Raw genomic sequence first — 26,775 nt, forward strand, 5'->3', positions numbered from 1 at the left:
GCCAGAGTCCTCCCGGCTGCCGGGGCCGGGCGCGTCGAGGGGGCGGGGATCAGGGGCGGGGCGCGCCGAGGGGGCGGGGATCAGGGGCGGGGCGCATCGAGGGGCGGGGCTACGGGGCCGGACGCGTCGAGGGGGCGGGGCTACGGGGCGGGGCGCATCGAGGGGCGGGGATCAGGGGCGGGACGCATCGAGGGGGCGCGCCCGACCTCAGTCCCGCGGGAGTGCACGGAAGGCCCCCAGGCTTGGTCCCGAGATGTCTGCCAGCAAGCGGGTGGCGAAGGTAACGGCGGTCAGACGACCCCTTTCTCACAGCTCCCCTTGTCTGCCTTACCCTGCCCCCTGCATCCCTCCCCCGGCTCTCGGAGCGCGGTCATTTGTCGCCCTCCCCGCCGCCGGGTCGGGAGGAGGAGTGGATCTGCGAAAGGGGCGGGAGTGGGAGTTGAAGAGAAGCTGGGGTCGGGGGTGGGGGTGTGGGGCATCGAACCGGGCTGTCGCTACCTCCCTGGGCTGTGCTGGGGATGGGGATGAGCTGGCTCCGAGTCGAACTGGTTTCGGTTTCTTTTCTCCTGCCAGAAACTTGTGATCACAATTGCTCGCGTCTCACGGAGGTGCTGGAAAGGTTCCAGGAGTCAGGGGCTCTGCTGGGGCGGGTGTGTGTGTGTGTGTGTGTGTGTGTGTGTATGTGTTAGGAACAGATAAAATAAGAACAAGGTCTTTGCCATGGAATAGCTCATATCCCGCCCCGAAATTAGGTACCTACATTTCTAGAGTCCTGAGAAGTATGGGGTGTTGAGTGGGAGTCAGGAACAACGTTCCCTGGGTATTCTCAGGAGGAAAAGATGCCAAGGCGGAGCTGGAAGGCGTCCTGGAGTAGGTGGCCTGCACTCATTCCTTCTGCAAATGTTGTCGAAAGCCTGTTATGTGCTGGCTCCTGTTCTAGGAAGTAGGGAGGCAAAGATGAGCAAAAATCTTGCCCCCCCCCCCACCTTGAGCTTTCTTTCCAATCAGGAACACAATTTCAAGATTTATGTATTTTTATTTGAGAGAATCCGCTGAGCATGGAGCCTGAGCTGGGGCTCGATCCTACATCGCACAGCTCTGAGAACATGACCCCAGCAAGTGGAAATCAAGAGCCCACCCTAAACCGACTGAGCCACCCAGGTGCCCCTCCAATCAGGAACACAATTTGAAATGAGGTCTGGGAGGGTTGGCTGGGAGGGGCGGATTTTCCAGGAGGTGGGAAAACCCAGGGTGTTTGAAGGACTGGGATGTAGCCAGGATGTGGGCGTAGGTGGAGAAGGAAGAAGGGTCATGGTGAAATGGGTCTGGCATACCCTCAGACTCTGACTCTCTTGGAAGTGGCCCTCCACTGTGTAGAGTGAGGGATGGGCCTAAGGGGTTGGGGAGGGCTGCGGTCTCCTCTCCACCTCTGAGAGAGAGAGGATCTCAGATTGGGGCATAGAGCTGGCTCAGTCCAGAAGAACTGAAATCTGGAGCTTAGCAACAAAATGGGGGCAGGAGGTCCTTCTAGCCAAGTGCGAAAGAGCTAGGAGCCAGTATTTATCACACAGGCACTACAAAGTGCCAGGCCACAGCAACTCTGTGAGGTAAGTCATATGCCCCCATTTTACAGATGAGGATGTTGAGGCTCAGAGAGAGTAACTCGGTTGCCCAGGGTCACCCAGTAGGGAGTGGTGAGGCTGAAACTGGAGCCCAGGTTGGCGGGGCTCCAACCCACAGACTTGTCCAGTGGCCTCTTACTTTCATTTTCTTTTCCTCTGAGTAAGGTGATTTCCTCACCGGCCTCAGGAAAGAGCTGTGTGTGTCCTAGTTTGGGTTTCATATCCTCAGGCTTGCAGAATCTTTTGGCAGAACTCTTCTACAACAGAAAAGCCCAAGCGATCCCAGTTACAGTAAAGTTGGGAAACTATCTGTTGGCAGAGCTCTGTTTGACTCAGGGTTTCGTCCTTGCCGAAGGGTCATAGATGATACTGAAGCTAGGACTCATGGAGCAGATGCTTTGACTTTCGGAGTGAAAAATAATCGAGGGGTCATAGACCCTGGGCAGAAGGCGTGAGAAGCAGTCTGGGTTTGAACCGAGACAGAGTATGGGCTGAGACATGGGCGATGGGGCCAGCGTTGTGTTTATTTGTTGGGGGTGCAGAGAAAGTTCATGTGGTCCACAGTATGAGAAGCCCCCCCCCCACCCTGGACTGGTTTTGAGCTTTCTGTCCACCTTTGTTTATACCGCGGTTTCTGTTGACATCTGGGGCTGGATAATTCTTTATTAGGATATCTATCAGCATCCCTGGTTTCTGCCCACTAGGTGCTGATAACACTCCTCCAATTTGTGACAACCCAAAATGGTATAGGCATTGCCCAAGATCCACAGGGTGGGAGTAGGGGTATCCAGTTGCCCTCAGTTGAAAACCAATGGTTTATACCCATTTGGTGTTCCAGAGGAATATGACTTGCCCTCGAATGTTCTTTTTTGTTATTGTTGTTGTTTGGTTTTCCAGAGAAAATTTCTGTTGTTCTTTAGGATGGACCCCAAAAGGGAAGAGGGGTTCCTTAATCAGATATGTTTGAGAAGCACTGTGTGCTCTGGGCTCACATCTTGGAGATTCACGATACACTTTAGCCTTATGTTTTCCAATGTGCTTGATCACGAAACCCTTTTCCATCAATAACTAGTCCGCTTGCATGGGGCGCACTTTACATATTTGCTCCCGCCGCCTTGGGACCTCTCCCCTTCTCTGCATGGGGGAAGCCTGTTTACTCTGCATGGCCTGGTTCAGTGCTCCCCTGTCCCTGCTTCCCCAGTGTGTATCCACACACCTTCTTCACGTAGTCCCATTCATGTTTCTCCGATTACTCCAGGGAAGCTTTGCAGGGCTGGGCCCTTCCTTCTCTCTCAAGCGTCAATAGAGGATACTCTGTAGTGGGCTGGAAGAGGAATGCAGCGATGTCCTAGTGACCGGGCTACATCTTGGGGCGGGGGTGGGCATGTAAGTCACTCCTGTCCCCCTGTTTCTCTGTTCAGTGTGTAGAGTTCTCTGCTTCAGTCTTCCTGAACCATCTCCCTTCCCCAGCCCTAGCCTGGATGGCTTTGTCTTTGCGGTCCACTGTGCCGTGAGAGAGAGAGCGTGACAAGCAGGGGGAGGGCCAGAGGGAGAGGCAGACTCCTTGCTGAGTGGGAAGCTAGATGCCGGGCTCAGTGTCATGACCCTGAGATCATGACCTGAGCCAGAAATCCAGAGTTAGACTCGTAGCTGACTGAGCCCACCCAGGCGCCCGCGTGACTGGCCCATTCTAAGTACTCAGTATATGAGGGCTCTCACTTTGCCAGCTTCTGTCCCTGAGGTCCTTTGTGGGACCTGAGACAGCTTGCTGCTGGGACGGGCAAATGGGCAGCTGAAGGAGGGGAGACTAGCCATCTGTCCACGGCTCTGCCCCCTGCAGGAGCTGGAGGATCTTCAGGCAAAGCTTCCCTCCTACCTCCGGGACCTGTTCAGCGACGATGCAGACGTCCTGGTATGGCATGTGCTCCTCCTGCCCGTGAGTGTTCCTGGGGACCATGGCCTTGGACTGGGGTGGCATGCCAGGGGCATTGGCAGGGTGGCTGAGGACGGGGCCAGAGTTTCCCGTCCCTTAGAGTCCTTTTTTGGACTCTAGTCATTGGGGGGGGGTGGGCTCAGGATAGATGCTTCTGAGATCAAAGTAGGCTGTGAAGAGGCTAAAAGAGAGTTCTGGATTTAGTAAGAGATTTTCCTCAAGCCAGTAGTCACCAAGCCCACCATAGGAGTGTCAGCAGACAAACAGCTTCGAAAGAAGAAAACAGATCTCTTGGACCTTTGTCAAGCAGTAGGGATAAATTCCTGTTTTTCTTTTTCTATTTTTTTTTAAAACTTCCTGTTTTTCACAGTTGGCGGAATTTGCCCTCTCCAACCTAAAATGTATTTTCCTTTCTTTTTAAGATTATATTTCAGGCAACTTTTTTTTTTTATTCTAGTATAGTTCACATAGAGTGATCTAGGAGTTTCAGGTGAACAATATAGTGATCAGACAACTACTGTTACGCTGGACAACCCAGGTAACTCACCTCTACTGTTCTGATTTTTCTCCATTTATTAGATCTTGCTCAGTAAAATCTCCCCCTGAAAACAGTATTCTAGAGGACCTGTCTGAGTGCAAGAATTCTATTTTACCATTAATAGACTGACAATATTTTCTATGGGAAGTCATCTACACATCTTTAGTTACATGAACATAAATATTAAAACAGTGAAAATTTATGGTAGTTTTTTGGAATATAAAGAGAACCATTCATTTGATTATTTTAGGATTTGGACTTTTTTTTTTTAAGATTTTATTTTTGTATTGTCAGAGAGAGAGATAGAGAGAGTGTGCACAAGCAGGGGGAGTAGCAGGCAGAGGGAGAAGCAGGCTCCCTGCTGAGCAAGGAGCCCAATATGGGACTCAATCCCATGACCTTGGGATCATGACCTGAGCGGGAAGGCAGACATCGGTCATGTCCTGTGGGCTGCTGGGTTGAAGTAATCCATTTAGCTGGCTCGGAGTGAGGACACCTGCTCTGGGCCTCAGGTGCCAGAGGACAAAGGTGCTAGAAGGTGCTCCAGGAACAGATTAGATCCCCCAAGGAGGCTAGCTCTGAGGTGGATGAGAGCAAAGGCTGGGCAGCAGATCAGAAGGAAGAAGGTAGATGACAAGGACCCCTGGGGTGGGTCACATTTCAGAGGATACTGTGAAATCCAAGGACCCTAATGGTTGGCAAGACCAAGGTGACTGGTCTTGTGGTCTGAGCACAATCCCAGTGTGTGGAGGGGTGTCCCCTCCCCCACCACCAAGCAATTCTCAGGACATCAGCTGGGCGTCCCACTCTTTAACTCACTTCGGACACCATCGGCCTGGAGATAGCGTCAGATCCCACAGATGAAGGGCCCAGTCCCACAAGACTGTCCCTGCTGCACACACACACCCCTGCCTCCCCTCAGATGTCCGTCTCGAGTCCTGGCTGCTTCTGACCGAATGGTTATAAATCAGAGGTTCCCATGACCCCTTCCTCAGGTTCAGTTCCTTTGCTAGAGAGGCTCGCAGGACACAGAAACAGTTTCCTTACTAGATGACCAGTTTATGAGGGAAGTTTATAAGGCGGAACAGTCAGACAGAAGAGCTGCCAGGGGCAAAGCACCAGGGAAAAGCACGGAGCTTCCCACCCTCTCTTGGCGCACTGCCCTCCCCAAACCTCCGAGTGTTCACCAGCCCAGAAGCTCTCTGAACACTGCCCTTTTGGGTTTTGGTGGAGGCCTTATGACATCAACACGACTGATTAAATCATTGGCCATTGGCGATTGAACTGGAGCCTTTCTGCCCTCCAACCCTTAAAGCCCAGGGTTGACTCTCCTGCCAGAACCCCCTTCCTTAGTTACTTCCAAAAGCTACTCCATTAACAACAAAAGACATTTGGGTCACTCTCAACACTTGGGAAATTCCAGGGGTTTTGGGAGCTGTGAGCCAGGCACTGCGGACCAAGACCGGATACATATGAGAACTATATCTGAGTGACCAGATATCTATTTCTTACAAATCACAATAGCACAGTGGTTGTACCCCTGGGAACTAGCCAGAGACTTTCCAGTCATATAAGAGTCCTGAACAAGCCTGCTAGGTGAGAAGAGTCTGGAATTGGGAGACCAAGAGCTGATATGCAGGACAGCCAGCTAAGGGGGGGGCCCAGAGGTGCCTGGTGAGGCCATAAAGGAGGTGTGGTTGGCGGGCAGGGGAAGGAGAACCCAGAAAGGTCTGTGGGTTGAGCTGACAGATTGCCCCTCAAAAGCTCAGTCTCAGTATACAAGGCTCACCAAGGTGGTCCCACTTGTCACCTTGTAAGAAAGCTGACCGGGGGACGAGCCTTTGAAAACTCACAGTAAGAGTTCCCATTCACTGAGAACCCCCTGTGGACGGAGCACTGTTTGCAGGACATTGCGTGAGCAATCCCACTGAAAACCTCGCAACCACCCCACGGGGAAGACCGACATCTCTTTACGGTTGAGGAAATAGGAGCTGAGAGGGTTGAGTGACCGATCACAGGATAAGGTGGCAGAGCTAGAAGAACAGTGACAGTTTTTCCTAAACCCAAACCCTAAGCAAATAGGACTTTCTCAGCTGACCCCAAGGTACAGTATGAAGCTGTCGGGTGGTCCAACTTCTTCATGTTACAGATAGGAAACTGATTCCCAGAGGAGCTCCAAGCCATGCCCCAGGCCCGGGGCAGAGCTGGGGCAGGTTCCCAGGGCCCCCTGCTCCAAGCCTCCTCGGCCTCCTTCCTCCGATGGAGCCCAGGAAGCCCGGTCTGGACCGCTGCAGACAGGATACACGGGCATTCTCCTATCCCTTTCCTGAAGCGTCACTCTCAGGCCTATCTCTACTTCGCAGGCCCCAGGCTCTTCTTATTATCAAAAATGGAAACGCGGAGACATTTTCCTTCTCTGTCCTATAGTCGTCTCTTCTATCTCAGAGACACACCCAGGACTCCCGTGGCTCCCATTTTGTTCTCTGCTAACCAAAAGGAGCTCCCATACAACCTTGACTCTGGGCTTACCTCTATATATCGTTGTGGCTGTCTTTGTCCTATCTTCTTGGCAACGAAGTTTCTGAAAGGATCTGGAGTTTTAGAACTAGCCAGAAGCTGCTGTGTTCTGTCCTGGGTCACCTGAGTTCCAGGACTTCCTGCCTCTAGGAGTGTAGACTAGTGCTCACATGTGGAGACGTAGAGACCGGCACTGGGTTCCCATCCGGCACTCCACTGTGACCCTGGGCAAGCTAGAGACATTGAACTTGAGTTTCCTCATCATAATATAGACCCTAACAGTGGTGAGTTTTCATGATCCTTACTGTAGCAGCTGACGCAAAGGTAGTGTTTTCCATGTGATAGGTCCTCTTCTAAGCCCTTAATATAAATGAACTCATTTAGTCCTCACATAAGCTCTGGGAAGAAGTCTATTCTCATTCTCATATGGAAGCACAGAGAGGTTAAGTTACTTGCATAAGGTCACACAGCTAGAGAATGGCAGAGCCAAGATTCATACCAAAGCAGGGTAGCTCCAAAGTTCATGTAACCGCTACTCTCTGCTGCGTGGACTAATGTGTGTCAAGCCCTCAACACGAGGTGGCACAGGGTGGTCCCCAGGAAGGTTTTCAGGTTGCTCGAAGTCTGGAGGGTCTTTTCCTGGCTCCTGGCAAACCCTCAGCCGCTCTAGCCGCTGAGTTCTTTCTTCTTTGAAAAAAGTTTTTATCATGGTAAAATACACAATGACAGTATGTACCATTCATGGACAAGCAGACTCCATGCAGAACTCAGAGCCTGAGGAGGGGCTCAATCCCAGGGCCCCGAGATCATGGCCTGAACCCAAACCGAGTCGGATGCTTCACCAACTGAGCCACCCCAGCACCCCACTTCTTTTTCTTTTCTTTGTATTGTACCTATGTGAGAAGATGGATGTTAGCCGGACCGATTGTGCTCATCATTTTACCATATAGGTAAATCAAACCGTTACTCTGTGCACCTTAAACTCGTACAGTGATGTCTGCCAATTATTTTTCAATACAACTGGAAAAAGGTTAATTATTGAAAAAACAAAAAATGCCAAGAGAGTCCTTAGAGCTCATCTGGTCAAACTTGACCCAGTCTTCGATGACGAAACGGGCCTCCAAGGGGAGAGGTGGCTGGCCGACCCCTGGTTGCACAGCAGGACTCAGGATCTGACCTTGGTGCCTCCCAGGCCTATGTTCTTTCGTGACTCCGCTCCTCTGTGAATCCGTGGCTCAGTCACCAAGTGAGTGCAGGTGCCATCTCCATTCGTGGTCCTACCTGGGAGCGAGCAGAGAATGCCTGGGAGCCCGGGGCAGGGCGGAGAGATTGGGAGCAGGACCGAGGTCCTAGGGGGAAACCAGTCTTTTCAGAGCTGACATGTCTGGGAGTCGAGCTCAACCCCTTCTCTTGCACAGGAGAAACCACCCTACAACCTCAAGGCCTTCCACGTGCGCATTAACTTCCCCAAGGACTATCCGTTCAAGCCCCCTACGGTGACATTTACTACCAGGATCTACCACCCCAACGTGGGCCACAATGGAAGCGTGTGCCTGCCCATCATCAGCCATGAGAACTGGCAGCCTCACACCAAGACCAGCCAAGGTGGGACTGGGGCTCGCCTAACAGGAGGGAGGGATCCTGGATGTGGGGTGAGGGGACTGATTCTGAGTCAGAAAAGCCCAAAAGAGGGGAGATAAACATTGCAGGTCTCAGCTGGCCTGTCTTTGGAAAGAAGGGATGCGTCCGGAGATGCTGGGCTGGCTGACCAGGTCCTGCCCCTGCTCTTCTACCTGGACGGGTGCGACAGAGCAGCGGGCTGTAGAGGGAAGGGCTCTGCTGCTCTGTCTGCGGACCTTGGTGAGGTCTGTGTCTTCCCAGGCACAGTGCCCTAAATGACTGTCAAGGGGACAGGCCCAATAATGGCAGTACACACTGAGGAAGCACGTTGAGTGCTTTGCTAGGAGTTTTGCACACGGACTTTATCCAGTTCCAGCAACCCCATGTGTGGTGTCCTCATCGCCCCTTGAGTAGAGGGGGACCTCGGGGTACATGACAGCTAAAGCGCCTGCTTGCAGTCATACAGCTGGCCAGGGGCCGAGCTGGGATTCAGAGCCAGGCTTGGCTGACCCTAGAACAGTGCTGCCCAGCAGAACGTTCTGTAGTGATAGAAACGTTCCATAGCGCATGGCCCAATTCCCAATCAGTAGCCACGTGTGGCTGTTGAGCACCGAAATGTGGCTAATGTGATGAAGGAACTGAATTCCTCATTGCAGTTAATTTTAATCCATTTCAACTTAGATATCCACATGTGGCTAGTGGCTACCTTACTTATTGGACAGCGTGTCTCTAGAGCTCATGCACATTTGTGTGCAGTCTGTCCTGCTTCTGGACCCACTCAGGAGTTCTCTTTTTTAAAATTGATTAATTAATTGACTGATTAATTTTAAAAGATTATTTATTTATTTATTTGACAGAAAGAGAGAGAGAGAGCGATCACAAGTAGGCAGAGAGGCAGGCAGAGAGAGAGAGGGAAGGAGGTTCCCTGCTGAGCAGAGAGACCCATGCAGGGCTCGATCCCAGGACCCTGAGATCATGACCTGAGCCAATGACAAAGGCCTAATCCACTGAGCCATCCAGGCGCCCCAATTAATTTATTTTTAAGAGAGAGTGAGAGTGTGTTTGCATGAGTGGGAGTAAGAGTGGGGGGAGGGAGAGGGGGAGAATCTCAATCAGACTCCCCACTGAGTAAGGAGCTTGACACAGGGCTCAGTCTTATGACCCTGAGATCATGACCTGAGACCCCGAGCTGAGCTGAAATCAAGAGTTGGAGGCTTCACTGACTGAGCCCCCCAGGTGCCCAAACCAGCTCAGAAGTTCTTAGCCTTGGAAACAAGGATCCCTGGGGGGAAGGGAGGAGGGGTTCCAGGGGGACCGTGGAAAACTCTGAATGTCGAGCCATGTTTGTGCGTGTTCATATGGGCATGTGCCTCGAGCAATGGAGTGCTGTCTTCGCCGGTCCCCAGAGGCCCCTTTTTCCCAAATTAAAGTTGATGTATTTGGAATCCTGATATCAAACAGAAAGTGGTTCTTGTTGAAAAAGGAGTGGGACCCCGAAACCCCAGTTATCTCATCGACCCCCGTGACGGGAAGCCTCTCGGGAGCCATGGATGGAACCTAGTTTGAAAGTGCTGGTGTCGCCAGTCGGGGCTCTGGGTATCATCAGTGAGGAACAAGGGGTATCCAACTCGGTAGAGCCGTCTTCATCCCGAGGGATGGACCCTCCCCAGGAGTCCCACTGCGGAGAGAGTGTGGAATGCCGGGGCGTCTGGGAGTGCGCTCCTGTGGCCTCCCTGCCAGGGTTTTTCTCTCACCCTGCTGTGCTGATCTGGCCTCTCTCCCCAGTCCTGGAGGCCCTCAGCGTGCTGGTGAATAGACCGGACCTGGGGCAGCCGATTCGGGTAGAGCTCGCTGACCTGCTGGCGGAGAATCCAGAGCGGTTCAACAGAGAGGCCCGAGAGTTCACCCTCAAGTACGGAGCCGACCGGCCCTCCTAGCGGTTCTCCCCCGTCCCTCCGTGGGATCCTCTGCTTGGCGGACAGACGCGTCTCACGGACTGGGGGCCAGAGCCCTTCTCCTTCGTTCTGTATTTTCCTTCCTGGAATGTCTGTCAGTCATTAGTCTTTGTGTGTGTGGCATGTGGGCCCATTCCCAGGTTTGCCTGGCCACAGGTGGGCTTTGCCCCACTCCTTCTCTCTGCCCCAGAGCCAGAGGAGTTCACGATGATTACGGGCCAGCTCTCCGGCACTCTAGGGTGCAGAAATCCTGGTCTCACTAACTGCTCCATCTTAGGACCTCAGGTCACCTCCAGCCTGGCTGGCAGGGAGCGAGCCCAGGAGCCCACCAGAATCCCCGGGCATCAGGGAGCAGGGGGTCATCGGGAGGGTGTGTGGGAGTCTGGGCACTCAGAATCATATTTACAATTGAGCCATTTGTTTATTGCGTGACCAAAATCAGTTAGTCCGCCAATGGGTACTACATGTCTAGAGCTAGGTGCTGAATCTTTCCTTTCCACTGAATCTTTCCACTGATAAATCATGAAATGAAGACTCTCCATTCCGAAAATCTGACTGCATGGTTTTGTTTGTTTGTTTGTTTGTTTTTAAGATTTATTTATTGATTTTAGAGAGGGAGAGGGAGCGCACACACGGGTAGGGAGAAGGGCAGAGGGGGAGGGAGAGGGAGAGAATCTCAAGCAGACCCCCCTGCTTAGCACGGAGCCCGACACACGGCTCCATCTCATGGCTCTGAGATCATTTCCTGAGCTGAAACCAAGAGTTGGTCGCTCAATTGACTGAAGATTTTATTTGTTTGTTTGTTTAGAGAATGTGTGTGTGCACAAGCAGGGGGAGGGAGAGAGAGAATCTCAAGCAGATTCTACGCAGAGTGTGGAGCCCAATGCGGGGCTCCATCTCCAACCCTGAGGTCATGACTTGGGCTGAAACCAAGAGTCAAATGCTTAACCGACTGAGCCACTCAGGTGCCCCCTGACTGCATGGTTCTAAACCCCCTTGCAATTCCCTTAGGAAGCCGGTTTCTGGGGGCCAGGCTTTAGGCTGGGAGGAGTGACCCCCTCCCCCAGTGTCCAGTTCAGGGGGAACCACAGAAGCCATCTGCTTGCCCACCCATTAAAGTCACAGATGAATTTGGAGGCAACCTGGGTGTTCGTTGAGAGGATGGTTGGGTTCATCGGGAGAACGTGAGGCTGAGGGTTAGCTGCTTTCTACTAAAAGGTGTGACCCCGCTCCCCAGAACAGAGGGCTCGCTGGACTTTGAGCCTCGTGGAACCCCAGACGCTGTGGGGAAAACTGGCAATGAGGGACTAGGTTGTCAACCCGTCTATTGGGGGAGCACCCCCATTTGACAAGGCAACTGAGGCACAGAGTGCTTTGGTGGATGGCCGGGTCTGCCCAGTCAGTCAGGGCAGGGTCCATACCTTCGGCCGCACAGCCGTGCTGGCTGGTTTTCATTTCTGTGTTTCTCATGAGCTGTTCTTGTCAGCGCACATGCTCGGAACAGCTGATGAGGTCAGACAGGCCTGTTAGCAGGAAATTATAAGCAGCTCAGGGGTGCATCTTGAACGAATGATAGAAAAGCAGAAACAAGCCAGAACTTCAGCCTGAGCTGGAGGAATTAACTTAACCCGAAGGGAGGACCTTCAGGGAGCAGAGGCTAAGCTTCCGAAAAGCCGCTGCTTGTAAGAGACTGAGTGCAAGTGTCTCCACAGGCCCTGCTAACTTAGCTTGAGATTTCCAGAGACTCTCCTAACCCAGCACCTAATCTGGGAGAAGTGTGGAAAGAGGGAAGGGAATCAGGAAAAGCACCACCAATGACTCAGAATGTACAAATGCACTCACTTTTGGACTCACTTATGGAACACTACGGGGACAGGCACCCCGTGAGGCTGTTTGCTCATTTCATTATCTCATTCCACCTCCATCAGGTCTGTTCAGACGGTAAGCTGAGACTCAGAGAGGTTAATTCACTGGCCCAAGGTCACACAGCTGCATATCGGCAGGGGGAGGGGCGGGGAGAAGTTGGGGGGTGGCACCCAGGCCACTGTCTTTTCCCAAGTGTCATCCTGGTTGTTGAGGAGATCTTGTCAGGTGAGGAACCCTGGCGGCAGGCCGGTGTTTATCATTCCAGAGGGGGTTTATCATTACAGAGGGAGCGAGGTCCCCGGGGAGGGGGGGCAGGGTGCACCGAGGGGGCCAACAGGATTTTATAAAAGTACTTTTAATGCATTTAAGACTGGTGCCACCTGCCTGGGCCCGGGCCCGCACTCTGCCCACCTCCACCCACAGGGCTGGTCCGCTCCTCATTTCTTCTTGGTCTTCACCAGCCCCTTCTGCACAAGGCTGCGGTACAGCTCCTGGATGTAGGTGTAGACGCACTTGGAGTCAGGCACCGCCAGCCGCACCATGTCATCCACCTCCAGCAGCTGGGCGCAGTCGGCCAGTTTCCTGAGGGACAGAGCCAGAGCTGAAGCATGTGGGAGCCAGAGGGAAGGGGGGCAGCCCAGCCAGGGTGAAACCCACAGAATCGCATATGTTGGAGCCGAGAGGTCAGCTAGGCCGACCGACCCATTGTACAGATGAGGTCATTAAGCCCCTGACAGTCCAAACTCAAACTCAGCTTGGTATGATCCCAAAGCCCACGTATGTCCTCAAGGTCAAAGCAAGTAACGCAGCTGGGACTCAATCCCAAGCCTGCCTCTGGCATCCTTGCCCTGAAGCTGGGTCTCAGCAGTCTCAGACTGCCATGGATGCTGGCAGTCAGAGAATCCAGGTTCCCAGCAGAAACTCTCTCAGGGCAGAGACAGCCAGGCGGAAACCCAAGCCCGACTGGCCTGAGAGCCAGGGGAGGGGCACAGACTGGAGGACTGCCAAGAATGAGACAGGGTCCCTGCAACCAGTGTGGTGTTTTCCCCTCCTGGGGGTGGGCCAGGGTTCTGTCCACCTACAGGGTTCTCTCCCCCTACACAGGAGAAGTCATTCCCACTGGACCTGAGGGGTGGCAGGGCTCGGCTTTTCTGGCCGCACAGCTGACTGGGGGTGGCGAGCACTGGCTGTTCCCCCACATCCCAGGACTCCATGGGAATCAGGTGAGTTCCAGAACAGGGGCAGTGGGAGGTGATGGCTGGGGCAGGGGCCCCCTTACTTCACACCCTTAATCTTCACACCAAACCCAAAGAGAAGGGAAGTCCATGGTCAAGAATCACAGAGCTAAGAAAGCAGGGACAAGATCTGAATTCAGCAGGTCAGACTCTCCATCCTGCAGCCCCGGGCATCCCTGCCATAAGCCTTCCTTTTTGGCTGCTCCCCGAGGCCTTCTTGCAGCTGGGTCCTTGTCACCTGATTATTCATCTTGCCTCCCCTAGGCTCTGCCTGGCTTGGAACCAAGGTAAGACAGCTGCAGGAGGACAGTGACCTGTGTCCAGCGAGCCAGGGACACTTGGTTCCTGGCATTCACTTAAAGCTCTCAGCCTCGACCGGGAGTTTCACATCCATGTCCCGGCTCTGCCAGGCCTTCCTGTATGAACCCAGGACATTGAGGGACCTCACTACTCACATCGACACTCTAAGACTGCCGAGAGGATAGAAGGGGGTGCTCCAAAGAAAGCTCTTAGCAGGACGCCCAGCACCTAAGCACCCTCAGTCCACGGGGCTTGTCATCATCATTAAAGCTGCTTCTGAACCCAGAGCAGGACCTGGCACTCCTGACCCCTTTGGCTTCCCACCCCAGTGCACGCACTCCATCTCTTGGCAGGAAAATATGAAACTGGAAGGGATCTTCTGGAATACCAAGTCTGGTGTTTTTCAGATTGCATTCTTGGTGCCCTAGAGCCCCATACACGTGCCTCAGGGAGCGTCTTGGGAAGGAAGGGTGTTGGGTGCTTAGCTGGTGTGCTCCAGAAACACCTCCCAACCTAGAAGGGTCTCCTTTTGAGTGATGACCTTGACAGACCATGAACTCGAAGCTGAGGAGTGAAGACATAAGGAAGCTGACAGAAAGCGGAAAATGGTGAGGTTAATGGATTAGAAGTCTCCACGGAGCTAAAAACCTCTGGGAGTGGGGCTGCTAACCTAAGTGAGTTAGAGAGGTGAGGGGTGGAGGCAGGGAGAGAGAGCTCAACGTCTGAAACCAAGATTTTGAAGGTGGTACAATTATTGGCAAAAACAGGTCATTGGGCCACCTGGGTGGCTTGGTGGGTTAAAGCCGCTGCCTTTGGCCCAGGTCATGATCTCAGGGTCCTGGGATTGAGCCCCGCATCGGTCTCTCTGCTCAGTGGGGAGCCGGCTTCCCCCCTCTCTCTGTCTGTCTGCATCTCTGCCTACTTGTGATCTCTATCCATCAAATAAATAAATAAAAATCTTTAAAAAAAAAAAACCAAAAAACTAGGTCATAACCATGAGCAGGTGGCTGAGAAGAGTGATAAGCTCAACTAACCTAGAGGCCAGGGGTTGTAATGATTCCTTTTAACAGGTTACTTCATCCAATGTCATCCAGGCTACGGACAATTATCATTTGGGTTAGGACACGTTTTGCACCTTCTGTACCAGTTTCATGACATACAAATTACAACCTTGAACTCCAACCTCTAGGAACAAGCTAGTGTTTGAAGCAATATGTACACTTCATAAGAAAAGTGTTATTTAGTTAAATGAAAGTTAAAAATAAAAATAAAAAGATCCCCCTGAAATCTGTTTTATATGTCGGGCATTCACTTAATGTTTTGTTTGAGGAATCTGCTGAAAAAGAAAAATCCATTTGCAAAGCACATCTCCTCATCCATCTCCTCGTTTTGCCCCTGGAGGATATGCAGGTCCAGAGAGGGGAATGCTGCTACCCCAGGCTTCTCCATGGGTTTGTGGCTAGGGGCCACAGGCAATATCCTCTGCCTAATCCATTTCTACCAGGTGGCTCAGAAGCCTCTCCCTGGGGTTGGAAGGAGGCGTGCGTCTGGCATGCACTCTTTGGGAGCCCTAAGGCCATCACCGTGTACTCTGGCCTCCCAGGTAGGTACAGACAGGAGCCTCCAGCTGAGGCCGGCTCTGGTGGGGCTTTGGTGGTGGGTGTACCTCCCCTTCCGCCACCACCCAGCAGCCACGTCTTTGTGTCTCAGGTTCTTCCTGGGGCCATACTGTTCCTCACACTCCTCCTGCCCTTCCAGGACCCCTTTCTCCATCCCACTGCCAACACCCTTGGCATCCAGCCGTGTGAGCCTCAGCAAGAAATCCCCCTCCAGATTCCAAAGTGATGAATAATTATATAAAAAAAAACACCTGTGCAATCATCCATCATCATGTAGGAATAACAGCTCAGATCCTTTTTTAGGAGTTTTTGCTGTGGGTTAGGCACTGCTATACAGACCTCGCCTAATTATTTACTTAATTCTCACAGTAGCCCTGCAGAAGAGGAAACGTTGTGCCCATTTTAGAGATCAGAATGTGAGGGCTCAGAGAGGTAAAGGAGCCTGTTCAAGCTAAGAAATGGCAGAGTCAGGCGGTGGCCCCAATCTCAGCACCCACTGTGTGTAAAACGGCTGGCCTGCCTCCTGTCTATCGCTTGCCCTGCCTGTTCCCCTTGGGGCGCCGCCCCCTGACCCCCACGTTACAGATCATACGGAGGGGTGTGCTTGTGATCCGTCTCCCCCTTTAGACTCTAAGCCACGACAAGTGGGGACTCTGTCAGGACAGCGGCATCCTGACACATAGCTCCTGGTGATCGAAAAGCATGGGTTGGATTTGTGACCCATCCGACCCGCCAGCTACCTGCCCTGCGTGAAGCCAGTGCACTTGTGCAGCTCCCAAATATCCCCCCTTCTCCCCCACCCACCCCTCACCCCAGGGACTGCCATCGGTGGCAGCTGCTCACTCTGCTGTGTCGAAGGCCAAGGTGAAGTTGTGCCGGCGCTGCGTGGGCTCCAGCGCTGCATAGTCAAAGGCGTCGGGGAAGAACTTGTGGATGAGGGCGCAGAAGGCCATGCCGCTGCTCCAGCTCGAGGAGAAGTTCTGGATGTCCACGTGCTGCCGGCGAGCGGGGCCTTGATGAGCTTCCATCCCGGGGGACTGCCCCACTCAGACCCACCCCGTCCCTGCCGCCCCGGGGAAGGGTTCCCTGCCCCACATGGCCCCTGCTCCATGCCCACCTCGTAGTTTCTTGTCATGGCCCGGCACCACTCCAGGAGCATGTTCTTGACCCCGCCGATGGCTGCCCCTGCGGCCTTCGTGTTTCGGAACAGGGCGGTGGGACCCGACGCGGCCCTGCAAGGGGAGGCATGGAGAAGGCCGACCCCCAGTGGTGAGAGGCCACAGGAGGCCCCATTGAGGAGGAGCCCAGGCCCCAGATATCAGTCCTCCCACCCAGCCTGGGCTGTTCTGTTCCCACACCCTCAGGCCTCCCGGCCCCACCGATGGGTCCATGGTTCACCGGGGAAAGCCCAGCCCAGCCTGCACCCTACCCGCCAAACTTGTCCACGATGGCTTTGCGGTTCTGTGCTCTGGGCCCCCGCGGCCGGGCAGGGGCTGACACCCTGCGCTCTGGTGCCTTCTCTTTCTTCTTCTCCTGGGAGGGAGGGGGCTCTGTGGGACTCTGGGGCACATCGCTGGGTGAAGACTCACTATGGAGAAGGTTCAGAGCAGTGTGAGAGGGCCGGGGACCAGCCACTCCAGAGCACAAGGTGGGGGCAGGAGGCAGGGGGCCGGCTGGTGGTGGTGGGGAGCTCCCTGCAGTCAGAAGAGGCATAGAAAATTGTGGCCCCCACTCCTGGCACACGTCTCCTCTGTGCCCAGCACTGGGAGGGGGTTGAAATGAACTAATGATGCTCAATCTAACTTTGGGGGAGCCTGTGGTCTGGTGAGATTGCGGACGGAGCTAAGACAAGTCTGAAGTCTGACCTGAGTTTGAATCCTGGCTTTGCCTCTTATTTGCTGTGTGATCTTGGGCTGTCATGTCACTTCTCTGAGCCTCAGCCTCCTCCTCTGGAAACGGGACAAGAACCACCTGACATGGTGGCTCTGAGGCTCGAGAAAGAAGGGGAGTGGAGAGCACCCCGATGAGCCCGAGTGAACATGCACCCACTGGCTTTCCTAAAAAAAGTGGCATGGAGGGGGATCTCGGGTCAAGACAAAGGAGGATTCTTCCAGTGAGTCAAGTTACACGATGGCAATAAGGCTCTCACTTTATCCAGCACCCACCGGGTATCAGGCACTGTGCTCAGGGCTCTATGCTGTTGTTTTTAAAAAAGATTTTATTTATTTATTTGACAGAGAAAGAGAGAAGAGAGACAGCGGGAGAGGAAACACAAGCAGGGGGAGTGGGAGAGGGAGAAGCAGGCTTCCCACTGAGCCGGGAGCCCGATGGGGGTATTGATCCCTGGATCCTGGGATCAGACCTGAGCCAAAGGTAGATGCTTAAGGACTGAGCCACCCAGGCGCCCCTCTATACTGTTTTCTAAAAGTAATCTCTATGCCCAGCATGGGCCTCAAACTCATGACCCGGTGATGAAGAACGGCATGCTCTACCGAGGGAGCCAGCCAGGTGCCCCACATGCTTTATATATTTTACGGCATGTAAGCCTCATGCTAATCCTATGAGGCAGGTATGATTACGGGGTCGCTTCACACAAGAGAACAGCGACGTGACCAAGAGCACACAGTTGGTAAGTGGCTGAGTCATTGTCTGAACTTGGGCTTTCTGCTCACACTCTGTTGGCCGTGCTGACGCCATGGCAGTATGCTCAGGGACAAGATGAGGAGCCCCGAGAAGATCTGCCTAGGACGCTGGGGAGGAGGAAGAGGAGGAGGAGAAGGTGGGGAGGCTTTAGCGGTGGAGGGGGCATGGTCCCTTCACTTCCAGCCTCTGGCTCCTTTGGTTTCCTGGGCTCTGCCCTGGGGTAGGGGGCTGAAAGCCAGGAATTCTGGAATATCTCTAGATCAGTCGCCAGGGAGACCCAGGCCCTGGTGACGGTAGACTTGGAAGGGAGAGGGAGCGTGTGGTAGAGGGAGCTGGAACGGGGCCCCAGAATTTGACATTACCTGGCTGAAGGACTGGTCTCTCCAGAAGCTGCCGAGTCTGGACCCAGCCCATCTGGAGGGAGAGAAGGGAGGGAGAGAGGGAAGCTGGAGCTACCTTGACTCGCTATTGCTGTCGGCCCACCCCCTCAGGGTAGCTCCTGCACCCCCCCCCACCCCATGGACCCCTGGACTCACTCACCTGGGCTGAGGCCACTGCCCTCTTCTGTGGGGCTCTCGAGCCATTCCTCAGGGGAGCTGGGAATCACCCCTGCTCCTTCCTCCGACTCTATCTGTGCACCCCCATCCTGCTCTTCCTTGGGACTGCCTGGCTCCTGGAACCAGCATGATCTGTGTGGGCTTGTGGACACAAAAGCACCTGTCCCAGGATTTGTGAGGAGTCCAGGAAGATCCGGAAGGGAGCCTGGGGCCACTGGGCTGTACCCCCTCCCCCCCAGCTCTTGATGTCATTCAGAAGACTGGACTTACCCAAAGGAATAAAGCCAGGGGGTGGGAGGCTTAGTTCCTGGGGTGCAGGGGACTCCAGAACATGGTGGGGGCCTCCTCCCTCCTCTCCTTTGCCACACTCACCGCCTCCTTCTTCACGTCAGCTTCCTGAGGTTCAGCGTCGGTCTCCCCTTCCACAGCAGCCTTCTTCTGAGAGTCTGCAGGGGCCTCTGGGGCACTGGCTTTCTTCCGGGCTTCAGCTGTGGGCTCCTCTGTCTTGCTGCTCTTCTCCTGAGAGGCTGTTGTGGCCTCCTCCTTCCCGTCAGCCTCCTTGGCTTCAGTCTTGGCCTCCTGCTCCCCAGCAGCCTGTTTGAGCTCAGCCTTGGTCTCATCGTTCCCACCGGCTTCCTCTCTAGATGGAGGCTTGGCGTCCTTCTCATCAACTTGCTGCTTCTCAGAGGCCAGCATGGTCCCCTGTGCTTCCTCAGCCTCCTTGGGGTCGGGCTGGGTCTCTTCTTTCCCATCGGTCATCTGAGGAGCCACTGTGATCTCTTCCTTCCTGCCCTCTCCCTTGTGAAGTTCAGCCTCTGCTTTGGATTCCACCTTGACCTCATCCAACCCATTGGTTTCTCCCTGAAGTTCAGCTGGAGTGCCGTCCTCGGCTGGTGCTCTTTCCTGCTTTCCTGCTCCATCCAGAGGCCCCTCTTTTCCGCTCGCCTCGGTTGTGCCTTTGGCCTCTCCTACAGAGGCTCCACTTCCCTGTGTCACGGGGGCCTCTGGGGTTGGGGACACAGTGGTCCCATCCTCAGAGGGCTTCTCCTCCTTCTGCTCCATCTCTAGAAAGTAGAGACAAGCAGACCAGGTCATGCCGCATCCCGTGAGGTGAGGAACCCGCCCTCAGAGAGCACTGGCCCGCGAGTCTGGAGGCATGCTGCTCAGTCCCGGGTCCCCCACGTCGCCACTGCTTGGATATGGGACAGGAGCATCAGTGTTCCCTGTGGTAAAATGAAGGGGTCCAGTGCTGCTTCCCCAAGGGTGAGATGTTGGGCCACATGGACTTGGCCTTGGATGGTGTTCACCCAACTGCCCTCTGCAGTCTGTGGCTTGGGCTTTAAAGAATATTAGATCACGTGATGCCTTTTCAAGGACTTTGCCTCTTTCCGATGAAGCGAATGAAATGGTTAAAACGGGATCCTGGCATCAGGAACACCTGGGGAGCGGTTGGTCTCCCTTGTTAATGGAGGTAGTAGCTAGGCTCGGGGCCCAAAGCAGGCGGGAGTATCCAGATCGAATCTAATGGTACTGCTTGGTTTGGTTTCCGGTGTATTTTTTTGTTGTTGTTGTTACTTTCTATTTCTGGCCAGTGATATTGAGTTTCCATTTCCAATAGTGATACAAACTTTCTTTTAAATATATTTGTTGAATTTAAAAATAAGTTAATTCAAAGGAAGGCATTCAGGAAAGCAGAACACGGGTGGTACAGATGTGCCACAATCCCGGGGGTGGCGTGAAAGTGCCTGAAATTTGGGAAACCCAGAGCCAGCTGGTCTCTGGGGCTCTGCCGGGTCTACCAGCTGCCCCTGCTCTGTCACAGCTTGGCCAGGGGTTCTCTGCAAAGCTGGGCCTGGATATGGGAGAGTTTATTTTGGTGAGGAAAAGAAACGTACTCTCCCTAACTTGTGCCAGAGAAACCTGACCCTCTAACTGCCAGGGATGGGGTGGGGAAGAGAGCGGTCGTGATAACTTGACATGAGCTTTCCTATTCGAGTACTGTATCACTGTAGAATCTACAAAGACAGGGGGGCGGGGGGCAGGCAGGGCCACCTCCTTCATCCCCCTGCCCTTCTTGGGTGTCTGTTTACAAAGAAAACAATCCTCAAATAGTGTTCAGGGCATGACTCAGGGAGTAAGAGAACGAGGTACTCCTGTCACTGGCTAAAAATACCTCCTGCTCTCTGCCGTGCCATCATTCTGGGCGACAGTACCCAGGGCACCTGGGCAGTTGGGACAGAGGCAGGAAGACAGGCAGGCTGGTACAGGGCTCCGTTCCCTGCCATCCACTCGGGTGTTACTGCCCCCACTCCAGAGTCCCCGGGGTCCCTGGATTTGGGGCCCCCACGGTTTCTGAGGAAGCCGACTGGGATTTGCAAAGATGCTCACACTGCCCTCCAACCCCACCCTTCCCACCAGAGCCCCTTCATGGTTCAAAAGCTTCAGCAGTGTATTAACTGGGAGCTAACCAGCCAGAGTTGGCATGCACGTCAGCAGGGATCTAGGAGGCCATGGACCCAGATTGACCCCTATCGCTTAGTTAGTTGTTCACTCTGAGACCTGAGTTGACCCTTTGCTTCTCGAATCCTCAGTTTCTACTGACAGTGATAGGATTGGTCTAGATGAGATTTCCCAAACTGTTCTGTGGAAAACTAGGGTCTCCTGAGACATGAATAGCAGCTGGGGTTGGGGAAATGTATTCTCTGGATGAGGCTGTTCCTGAAACAGCCTCCTCTTTACCCTTTTAGAGATACACAACTTCATTAGTAAGGAAGGGGGTTCTAGATACTCCATAGTAAAGAAACCTTAACTTTGCTTAGCTTGATTTAACTAATTGTTCCCCAAACCTATTTGACCATGGATTTATTTTTTTCTTGCTTTCTTTTCTTTTCGCTTTGCTTTTCCTGAGATGCATCTACCGCCATCTTGAGGAACGCCCTGTGTCCCAGAAGCGAGTATGGCAGATGCTGGCCTAAATCATCCACACAACCCCAAACTCCACGTTCGTGTTTGGAAGGTGGTATGGAGCAGTGGTGAAAATCATCAGTTCTGGAGTCTTCCCACTGTTTACTAATGGTGTGATCTTGAGCAAGCTACCCGCCAGCCCTGTGTTGTGATGTGGTAGAGATAAAAGTCACCCTGTGGGGTGCTGGTGGGTTAAGGAAGCCAATGCATGGAAAATGTTTTGAGGTGTGCCTGGCCTAAAGGGCGCACTCAGGACTTTATTGTATTATTATTATTTTTAACTAGGCTCCACGCCCAATGTGAGCCTCGAACTCACAACTTTGAGATTAAGAGTCGAATGCTCTACCCGCTGAGCCTTGTGTCTGCCTATTAATGTTGGCCCTGACCCAGCCATGAGGGCATTTCGTTGGTAAGACAAGGCAAAGAGGACTGAATGCCAGTAAGATGACAACAAACCCCTTTTACACCTCAAAGTGCGATGGTGCTTAGCTAAGACTCACCAGAGCCCTGTAGCCATCTTCCCCTTCGTCCACCTGCTACACACTGGGGGGGTGGGGTGGGAGGGAAGGAAGGGCAGGTGCACGCGTGTGCACACACACACACACGCACGCATACACACACACCCCTCAGCCGTCCCGTGTGCTCATCACCTCAGCTCTCCACACCCCGCAGGCTCGTCATAAATAGATAAGGAGTGAAGAACCCCAGAATGTGAGGAGCCAGGGTAGCATCACCCACCCCAACACTAAGGATCCGCTAGCAGGTTTCCAGCTTTCCCCACAGTGCCCTGCGGGACCTCACTCATTCCTCACTCTCGCCCTTTGGCATAGGTGTTCCTGGCCCCATTTTACAGATTAGGAATTTGAAGACCCTTGAGTAAAATCACAGGACAATTAAAGGGCCAAGCCATACCTAGAATCCAGTTCTCCTGAAAACCAGTCTGGCGCTTGTGCCAAAAAATGATGCTGCTCCCACCAGCTCTTCAGCGAAAGTCCCTTCAGGGGCCCTAGCCGGGTGTGAGGGGCACCCCACAGGTGAGCGAGGGCAGCTGGGTGTGGCTGAGGAGTGCAGCTCTCTCTCTCCCACGTGCAAGGCAGGCCCTGGCAGGCCCTCTCCTCTGTCCCCTCTTCCTCTCCACGCCCCCCCTCCTCTTTCCTCCAGGGAAGCCTGCAGGCACCCTATTTTGTATCCAAAGCAGCACTCCCGACAGCTCCTCTTTCCTCTGGGAAGAGAGCTGGGAGAAAAAGAACCTCCCCGACCCCCTGACACCTGGTCTGTCTTCTCATGGTCCTGAGGCTTCTGCCGTCCCCCATCCCAGCCAGTGACTCCCCCTTGGAGAAACCACTCTCAACTGCTTAGAGAATCTGCCTCCCACCCTGACCAGACCAGGACAAGACCAGACTCCCAGGGCCCTCTCTGCCCCTGTCAGGTCCTCCCGGGGATGGCCACCTGCAGGCTACTCTGTAGGTGATTTCGAGTTGCCCTAGACCTGGGTCCCTGACCTCTGGCATCCAAAGAGAGTTGACAGGGAGGTGGAGCGGATTAGCAAAGAGCCTGGATTTCTCCCATTTTGTGGCTCCATGAGGAGGCTCCAGCCCCTGGAAGGTGGGAGAGGGGTTGGCAGCAGGAGGGGACACTTAGAAAGGGGCCCAGAGTTTCTCCTACCTGTGGGGCCTCTGCCTGGGGGTTTGGAGCTGTCTCTTTCCTCCAGCTGAGCGACCTCACTCCTGGGCTGCCTTTAGCCCCAGCCAGTGGCCTCCAGCCCCCAGCTCTTCAGTCGGCTGCCTCCCCCCTCCTCCCCCCTTCCGCCCCACCCCACCCCCACTCCAAGAGCCTTCAGCCGAAGAAGAGCATTGTTTACGGCCCTGTTGGTACAACACTTTCCCTTGGCCTAGGAGGCTCAGATTTCCCATGAAGATCTGACAGGTGGCACCTTTCAATCACAGCTCAGCCCGTCTTTCCTGCCCTGACCCCGGCCTTATCCATCCTGTGGCCACCCTTCTTCCCTATGTACTCGCCAGGCCCTGGTGACCCCGAAAGCCAACTGCAGGCCATGTGGAAGATGGTCACCAGCCCTCTGGACTCGCCTGCCCATGGAGAGCCCAGGCTAGGTCTCCTCTGCTCCTTCTGCCCCCTTCACCCCATGTTCCTTTAAATAGTCTTTTACTCTTCCTCAGACAGAAACAGCTGCTGAAGGGTGGGCTGCAGAGGGGGTGAACGGGACAGCTGCCCACAGGGGATGTCTCGGGGCTCACACAGCACAGAGAGATGGGAGGGGGAGGGGCGAACAGGTGAGGAGGCACAGCCCAAGCCCATGGGTCTAGGAAATACAAGACCGACCGAGTTCTGTTTTAAGTTGAAGTGACTGGTACATATGAAAAGGCTGAGCTTTTTCATACTGAATTGAGATTTTTTTTTTCCTAGATTTTATTTTATTTTTTTTAAAGATTTATTTATTTATTTATTTATTTATTTGACAGAGAGAGATCACAAGTAGATAGAGAGGCAGAGAGAGAGAGGGAAGCAGACCCCTGCTGAGCAGAGAGCCCGATGCGGGACTCGATCCCAGAACCCTGGGATCATGACCTGAGCCGAAGGCAGCGGCTTAACCCACTGAGCCACCCAGGCGCCCCTAGATTTTATTTTTAAAGTCATCTTTATGCCTAACAGGGGACTTGAACTCAATCCCGAGATCAAGAGTTGCATGCCTTCCAGGCGCCCCTGAATTGAGATTCTGCTCAGAAAAACAAATCTGCATCTTCTCTATGTGTCCTGCGATCTCAGAGAGGGCCTACTTTGGGAGAGGGTGTGGGACACTTCTATCCCCTACGAAGCCTGGGACTCCCTGCCACCTCCTCCCCCAGTTCCTTCCACCTGGACCACACTGGCTTCCTTCCTGTTTCTGAAATTAATCGATTCCTTCCCAGCTCAGGGGTGTCACCTTTTTGCTTCTGCTCTTTGCAAGAATGTTTCCTTCTCATTCTGCTCTCAGCTCAAGTTCTGTTCCCTCGGAGAGGCGCCCGTGGCTTCAGTCCCTCTCCATCATTTCGTCCCAGCTTATTTTCTTCATAATAGTTATTGGAATCCAAAGTGAGCTTGTTCATTTCCTTACTGTCTGCCTCTCCCTGCACTCTAAGCTCTGTGTCTCTAAAGGCAGAGACTTTATCTCCCATGCCCATGGCTATGTGCCCAGGGCCTAGCACATTGCCTGATTTACACGAGGTGCTCCATACACATATATTGAATAAATAAATAAGATAATAGAAGGTCATGGGGGGGGGGGGGACAATCCTGTGGGGCTTAGAGGCTCCCGTCAGGATGTTGGCTTTTGCTCTGTGATTGGAAGCCAGTGGAGTCTTTCAGGTTGTGAAGGGACATGATCTAACTTTAGTTTTTGACAAGATGACTCTGGTTGCTGTTTTGAGAACAGACTGAGGGGGGAGCATGAACTGAGGTGGGGAAGGCAGTCAGGACTTTACTGCAGGAAGCCAGGGGCAAGATGGTGGTGAGGAGACGTGGTGAGGAATGGTAACTGTGGATAACAGTGACCAAGACTGTGCCAGCTTTGTCTCAAGCCACTAGAATGACCTCTCTGTTCAAGTCACTGACATTCTTGCTCTCTCATCTCCTGTTCTCCTCCAGGGAGTTCACCTAGACTGCTTTGTGTTCTCTGCTCCTCTCACGTGTGGTCAGGGTCCCCTCTCAGATTCTGGGTCACAATCCTGCATACCCTCCTTTGGGGTTGAGGTCCCATCCAAGAGGACAGTACTGATCCATGGTGAGTACAAACACACAACTCCCTTCTGGGAGCCTGGGAGGCTGGGAAGAGGTGGAACAGGGTAGAGAGAGAGAGGCCAGAGCCACAGGGTGGTGCTGACAGAGGTCAGCTACTTTAGACAACGGATCTGGATTCCAAAGAGATCTTGGAAGCCTGGGGCTGTATAAACTGTTTGTTGTTGTTGTTGTTGTTGTTTACAAGAAGAAACTTAACAGGAACAATTGGAAATTCCTACTTATGGGTTCTCAAATCCCCAACTGTAAGTATAGAAAGGAAAAGACACAGTTTCATAGTAAATAATAGCCATGACGTCATCATCAGTAAGAACAATTATTACCCGGGCACTGGCGGGAGGAGGAAAAGTGTGGAGTTGTTCAATGGGTATAAGGTCTCAGGTGTAAAGTCTCAGGTGTTCAAAATGAATAAGTCCCCAAGATCTTTTATACAACGCTGTGCACACAGTTAACAAAACTGCATTGTGCACTTAAAAATTTGCTTAGAGGGTAGATCTCATGCGAAGTGTTCTTACCACATAAAAAAGGGACCATTTTTTTAAAAAAAGGGACCATTTTTTAAAAAAAGGTTTTATTTTTAAGTAATCTTTACACCCAACATGAGACTTGAACTCACAACCCCAAGATCAAGAGTTGCACCCTCCTCCAACTGACCCAGCCCGGTGCCCCCCAAAAGGGGCTATTTTTTAAAAAAGATTTTATTTATTTGAGAGAGAGAGAGAGAGAGAGACCGCGAGAGACGGAACACAAGCGGGGGGAATGGGAGGGGGGAGAAGCAGGTCTCCTTCTGAGCAGGGAGCCCGATGCGGGACCTCAGGACCATGACCAGAGCCAAAGGCAGACGCTTAACTGACTGAGACACCCAGGCACCCCTAAAAGGGGCTATTTTTTTAAAAAAGGATTTTATTTATTTATTTGAGAGAGAGAGAACACACAAGTGAGGAGGCAGAGGGAAAGAGAGGAAGAAGCATATTCTGTGCTGAGCAGGGAACCCGACACTGACATGGGGTTCAATCTCAGGACCCCAGGATCATGACCTGAGCCAAAGGCAGATGCTTAACCAACTGAGCCACCCAGGCGCCCCAAGAGGGGCCATTTTTGAGAAATTGGGGGAAAGGGAATATGTGCAAAAGATCACATTAAGAAGTTATTATAATTTTGAGAGTATGAAAATGGTGTTGTGGAAAAGGACTTTATTTGGGAGAGGTCAAAATTGATGAAGAAAATATGACCAAATGTTAACAACTGTTAAAGTCTGGTGATGGGTATGTGGAAGTTCAGTGTACTGTGATTTCCACTTGTCTGTATGTTTTATATTTGCTCTAATGCATCTAAAAATTAAAAGGAATGAGAATAATGATTTTTTTAATGAGCGTCTGCCATGGGCTAGGTGCTCTAAGTCTATTTTTTCTTTTTCTTTTTTGTAATGATTGTTTTAATTTTTTATTTTGAAGTAATTGTAGGTTTGCAGGAAGTTGCATAAATAGTACAGAGAGAGTACTGAAAGTAAAATCTTACATAACTACATGCAATATTAGAGCCAAGAAATTGACACTCGAACAATGGTATGTATAGTTCTATGACATCTTATCACATGCTTAGATTTGTATCAAC

General features: G+C 52.8%; 2 protein-coding genes across 4 annotated transcripts; one reads left to right on the forward strand and one right to left on the reverse strand.

Moving 5' to 3' along the window:
- Positions 1 to 183: 183 nt before the first annotated feature.
- Positions 184 to 14,835, forward strand: UBE2L6 (ubiquitin conjugating enzyme E2 L6). 3 transcript variants are annotated; one of them, XM_046017690.1, is made up of 5 exons: positions 184 to 280; positions 3,463 to 3,558; positions 8,029 to 8,215; positions 13,156 to 13,274; positions 13,551 to 14,835. In XM_046017690.1, exons 1-5 carry the CDS (start codon positions 254 to 256, stop codon positions 13,575 to 13,577), a joined length of 456 nt encoding a protein of 151 aa, XP_045873646.1. In that variant the 5' UTR covers positions 184 to 253; the 3' UTR covers positions 13,578 to 14,835. The 3 variants fall into 3 exon arrangements, with proteins under 3 accessions (XP_045873646.1, XP_045873644.1, XP_045873645.1); XM_046017688.1 differs by lacking the exon at positions 13,551 to 14,835 and having other exon boundaries at positions 13,156 to 13,476; XM_046017689.1 differs by lacking the exons at positions 13,156 to 13,274; positions 13,551 to 14,835 and adding an exon at positions 10,016 to 10,735.
- On the reverse strand, positions 12,292 to 19,711 carry SMTNL1 (smoothelin like 1). Its single transcript, XM_046017691.1, has 7 exons — positions 18,737 to 19,711; positions 18,389 to 18,537; positions 18,211 to 18,262; positions 16,635 to 16,793; positions 16,323 to 16,437; positions 16,049 to 16,200; positions 12,292 to 12,633 (listed from the first exon to the last, which is right to left on the reverse strand). The coding sequence occupies exons 1-7, from the start codon at positions 19,498 to 19,500 to the stop codon at positions 12,489 to 12,491; spliced, it is 1,536 nt and encodes a 511-aa protein (XP_045873647.1). The 5' UTR covers positions 19,501 to 19,711; the 3' UTR covers positions 12,292 to 12,488.
- Positions 19,712 to 26,775: the final 7,064 nt, after the last annotated feature.

This window comes from Meles meles, chromosome 8 (assembly GCF_922984935.1).
Source record: "Meles meles chromosome 8, mMelMel3.1 paternal haplotype, whole genome shotgun sequence".
Taxonomy (NCBI): domain Eukaryota; kingdom Metazoa; phylum Chordata; class Mammalia; order Carnivora; family Mustelidae; genus Meles; species Meles meles.

Bases quoted from the DNA above. Each gene is read 5' to 3' on its own strand.
- UBE2L6 (XM_046017688.1), top strand. From the start codon at position 254: ATGTCTGCCAGCAAGCGGGTGGCGAAG. The intron at 281-3,462 runs GTAACGGCGGTC...TGCCCCCTGCAG, and splicing joins CCAGCAAGCGGGTGGCGAAG to GAGCTGGAGGATCTTCAGGC. The intron at 8,216-13,155 runs GTGGGACTGGGG...CCCCCTACACAG, and splicing joins TCACACCAAGACCAGCCAAG to GAGAAGTCATTCCCACTGGA.
- SMTNL1 (XM_046017691.1), bottom strand. From the start codon at position 19,500: ATGACCTGGTCTGCTTGTCTCTACTTTCTAGAGATGGAGCAGAAGGAG. The intron at 18,263-18,388 runs GTGAGTGAGTCC...CTCTCCCTCCAG, and splicing joins GGGCAGTGGCCTCAGCCCAG to ATGGGCTGGGTCCAGACTCG. The intron at 16,794-18,210 runs GTAATGTCAAAT...CCTTCTCCATAG, and splicing joins GAGACCAGTCCTTCAGCCAG to TGAGTCTTCACCCAGCGATG.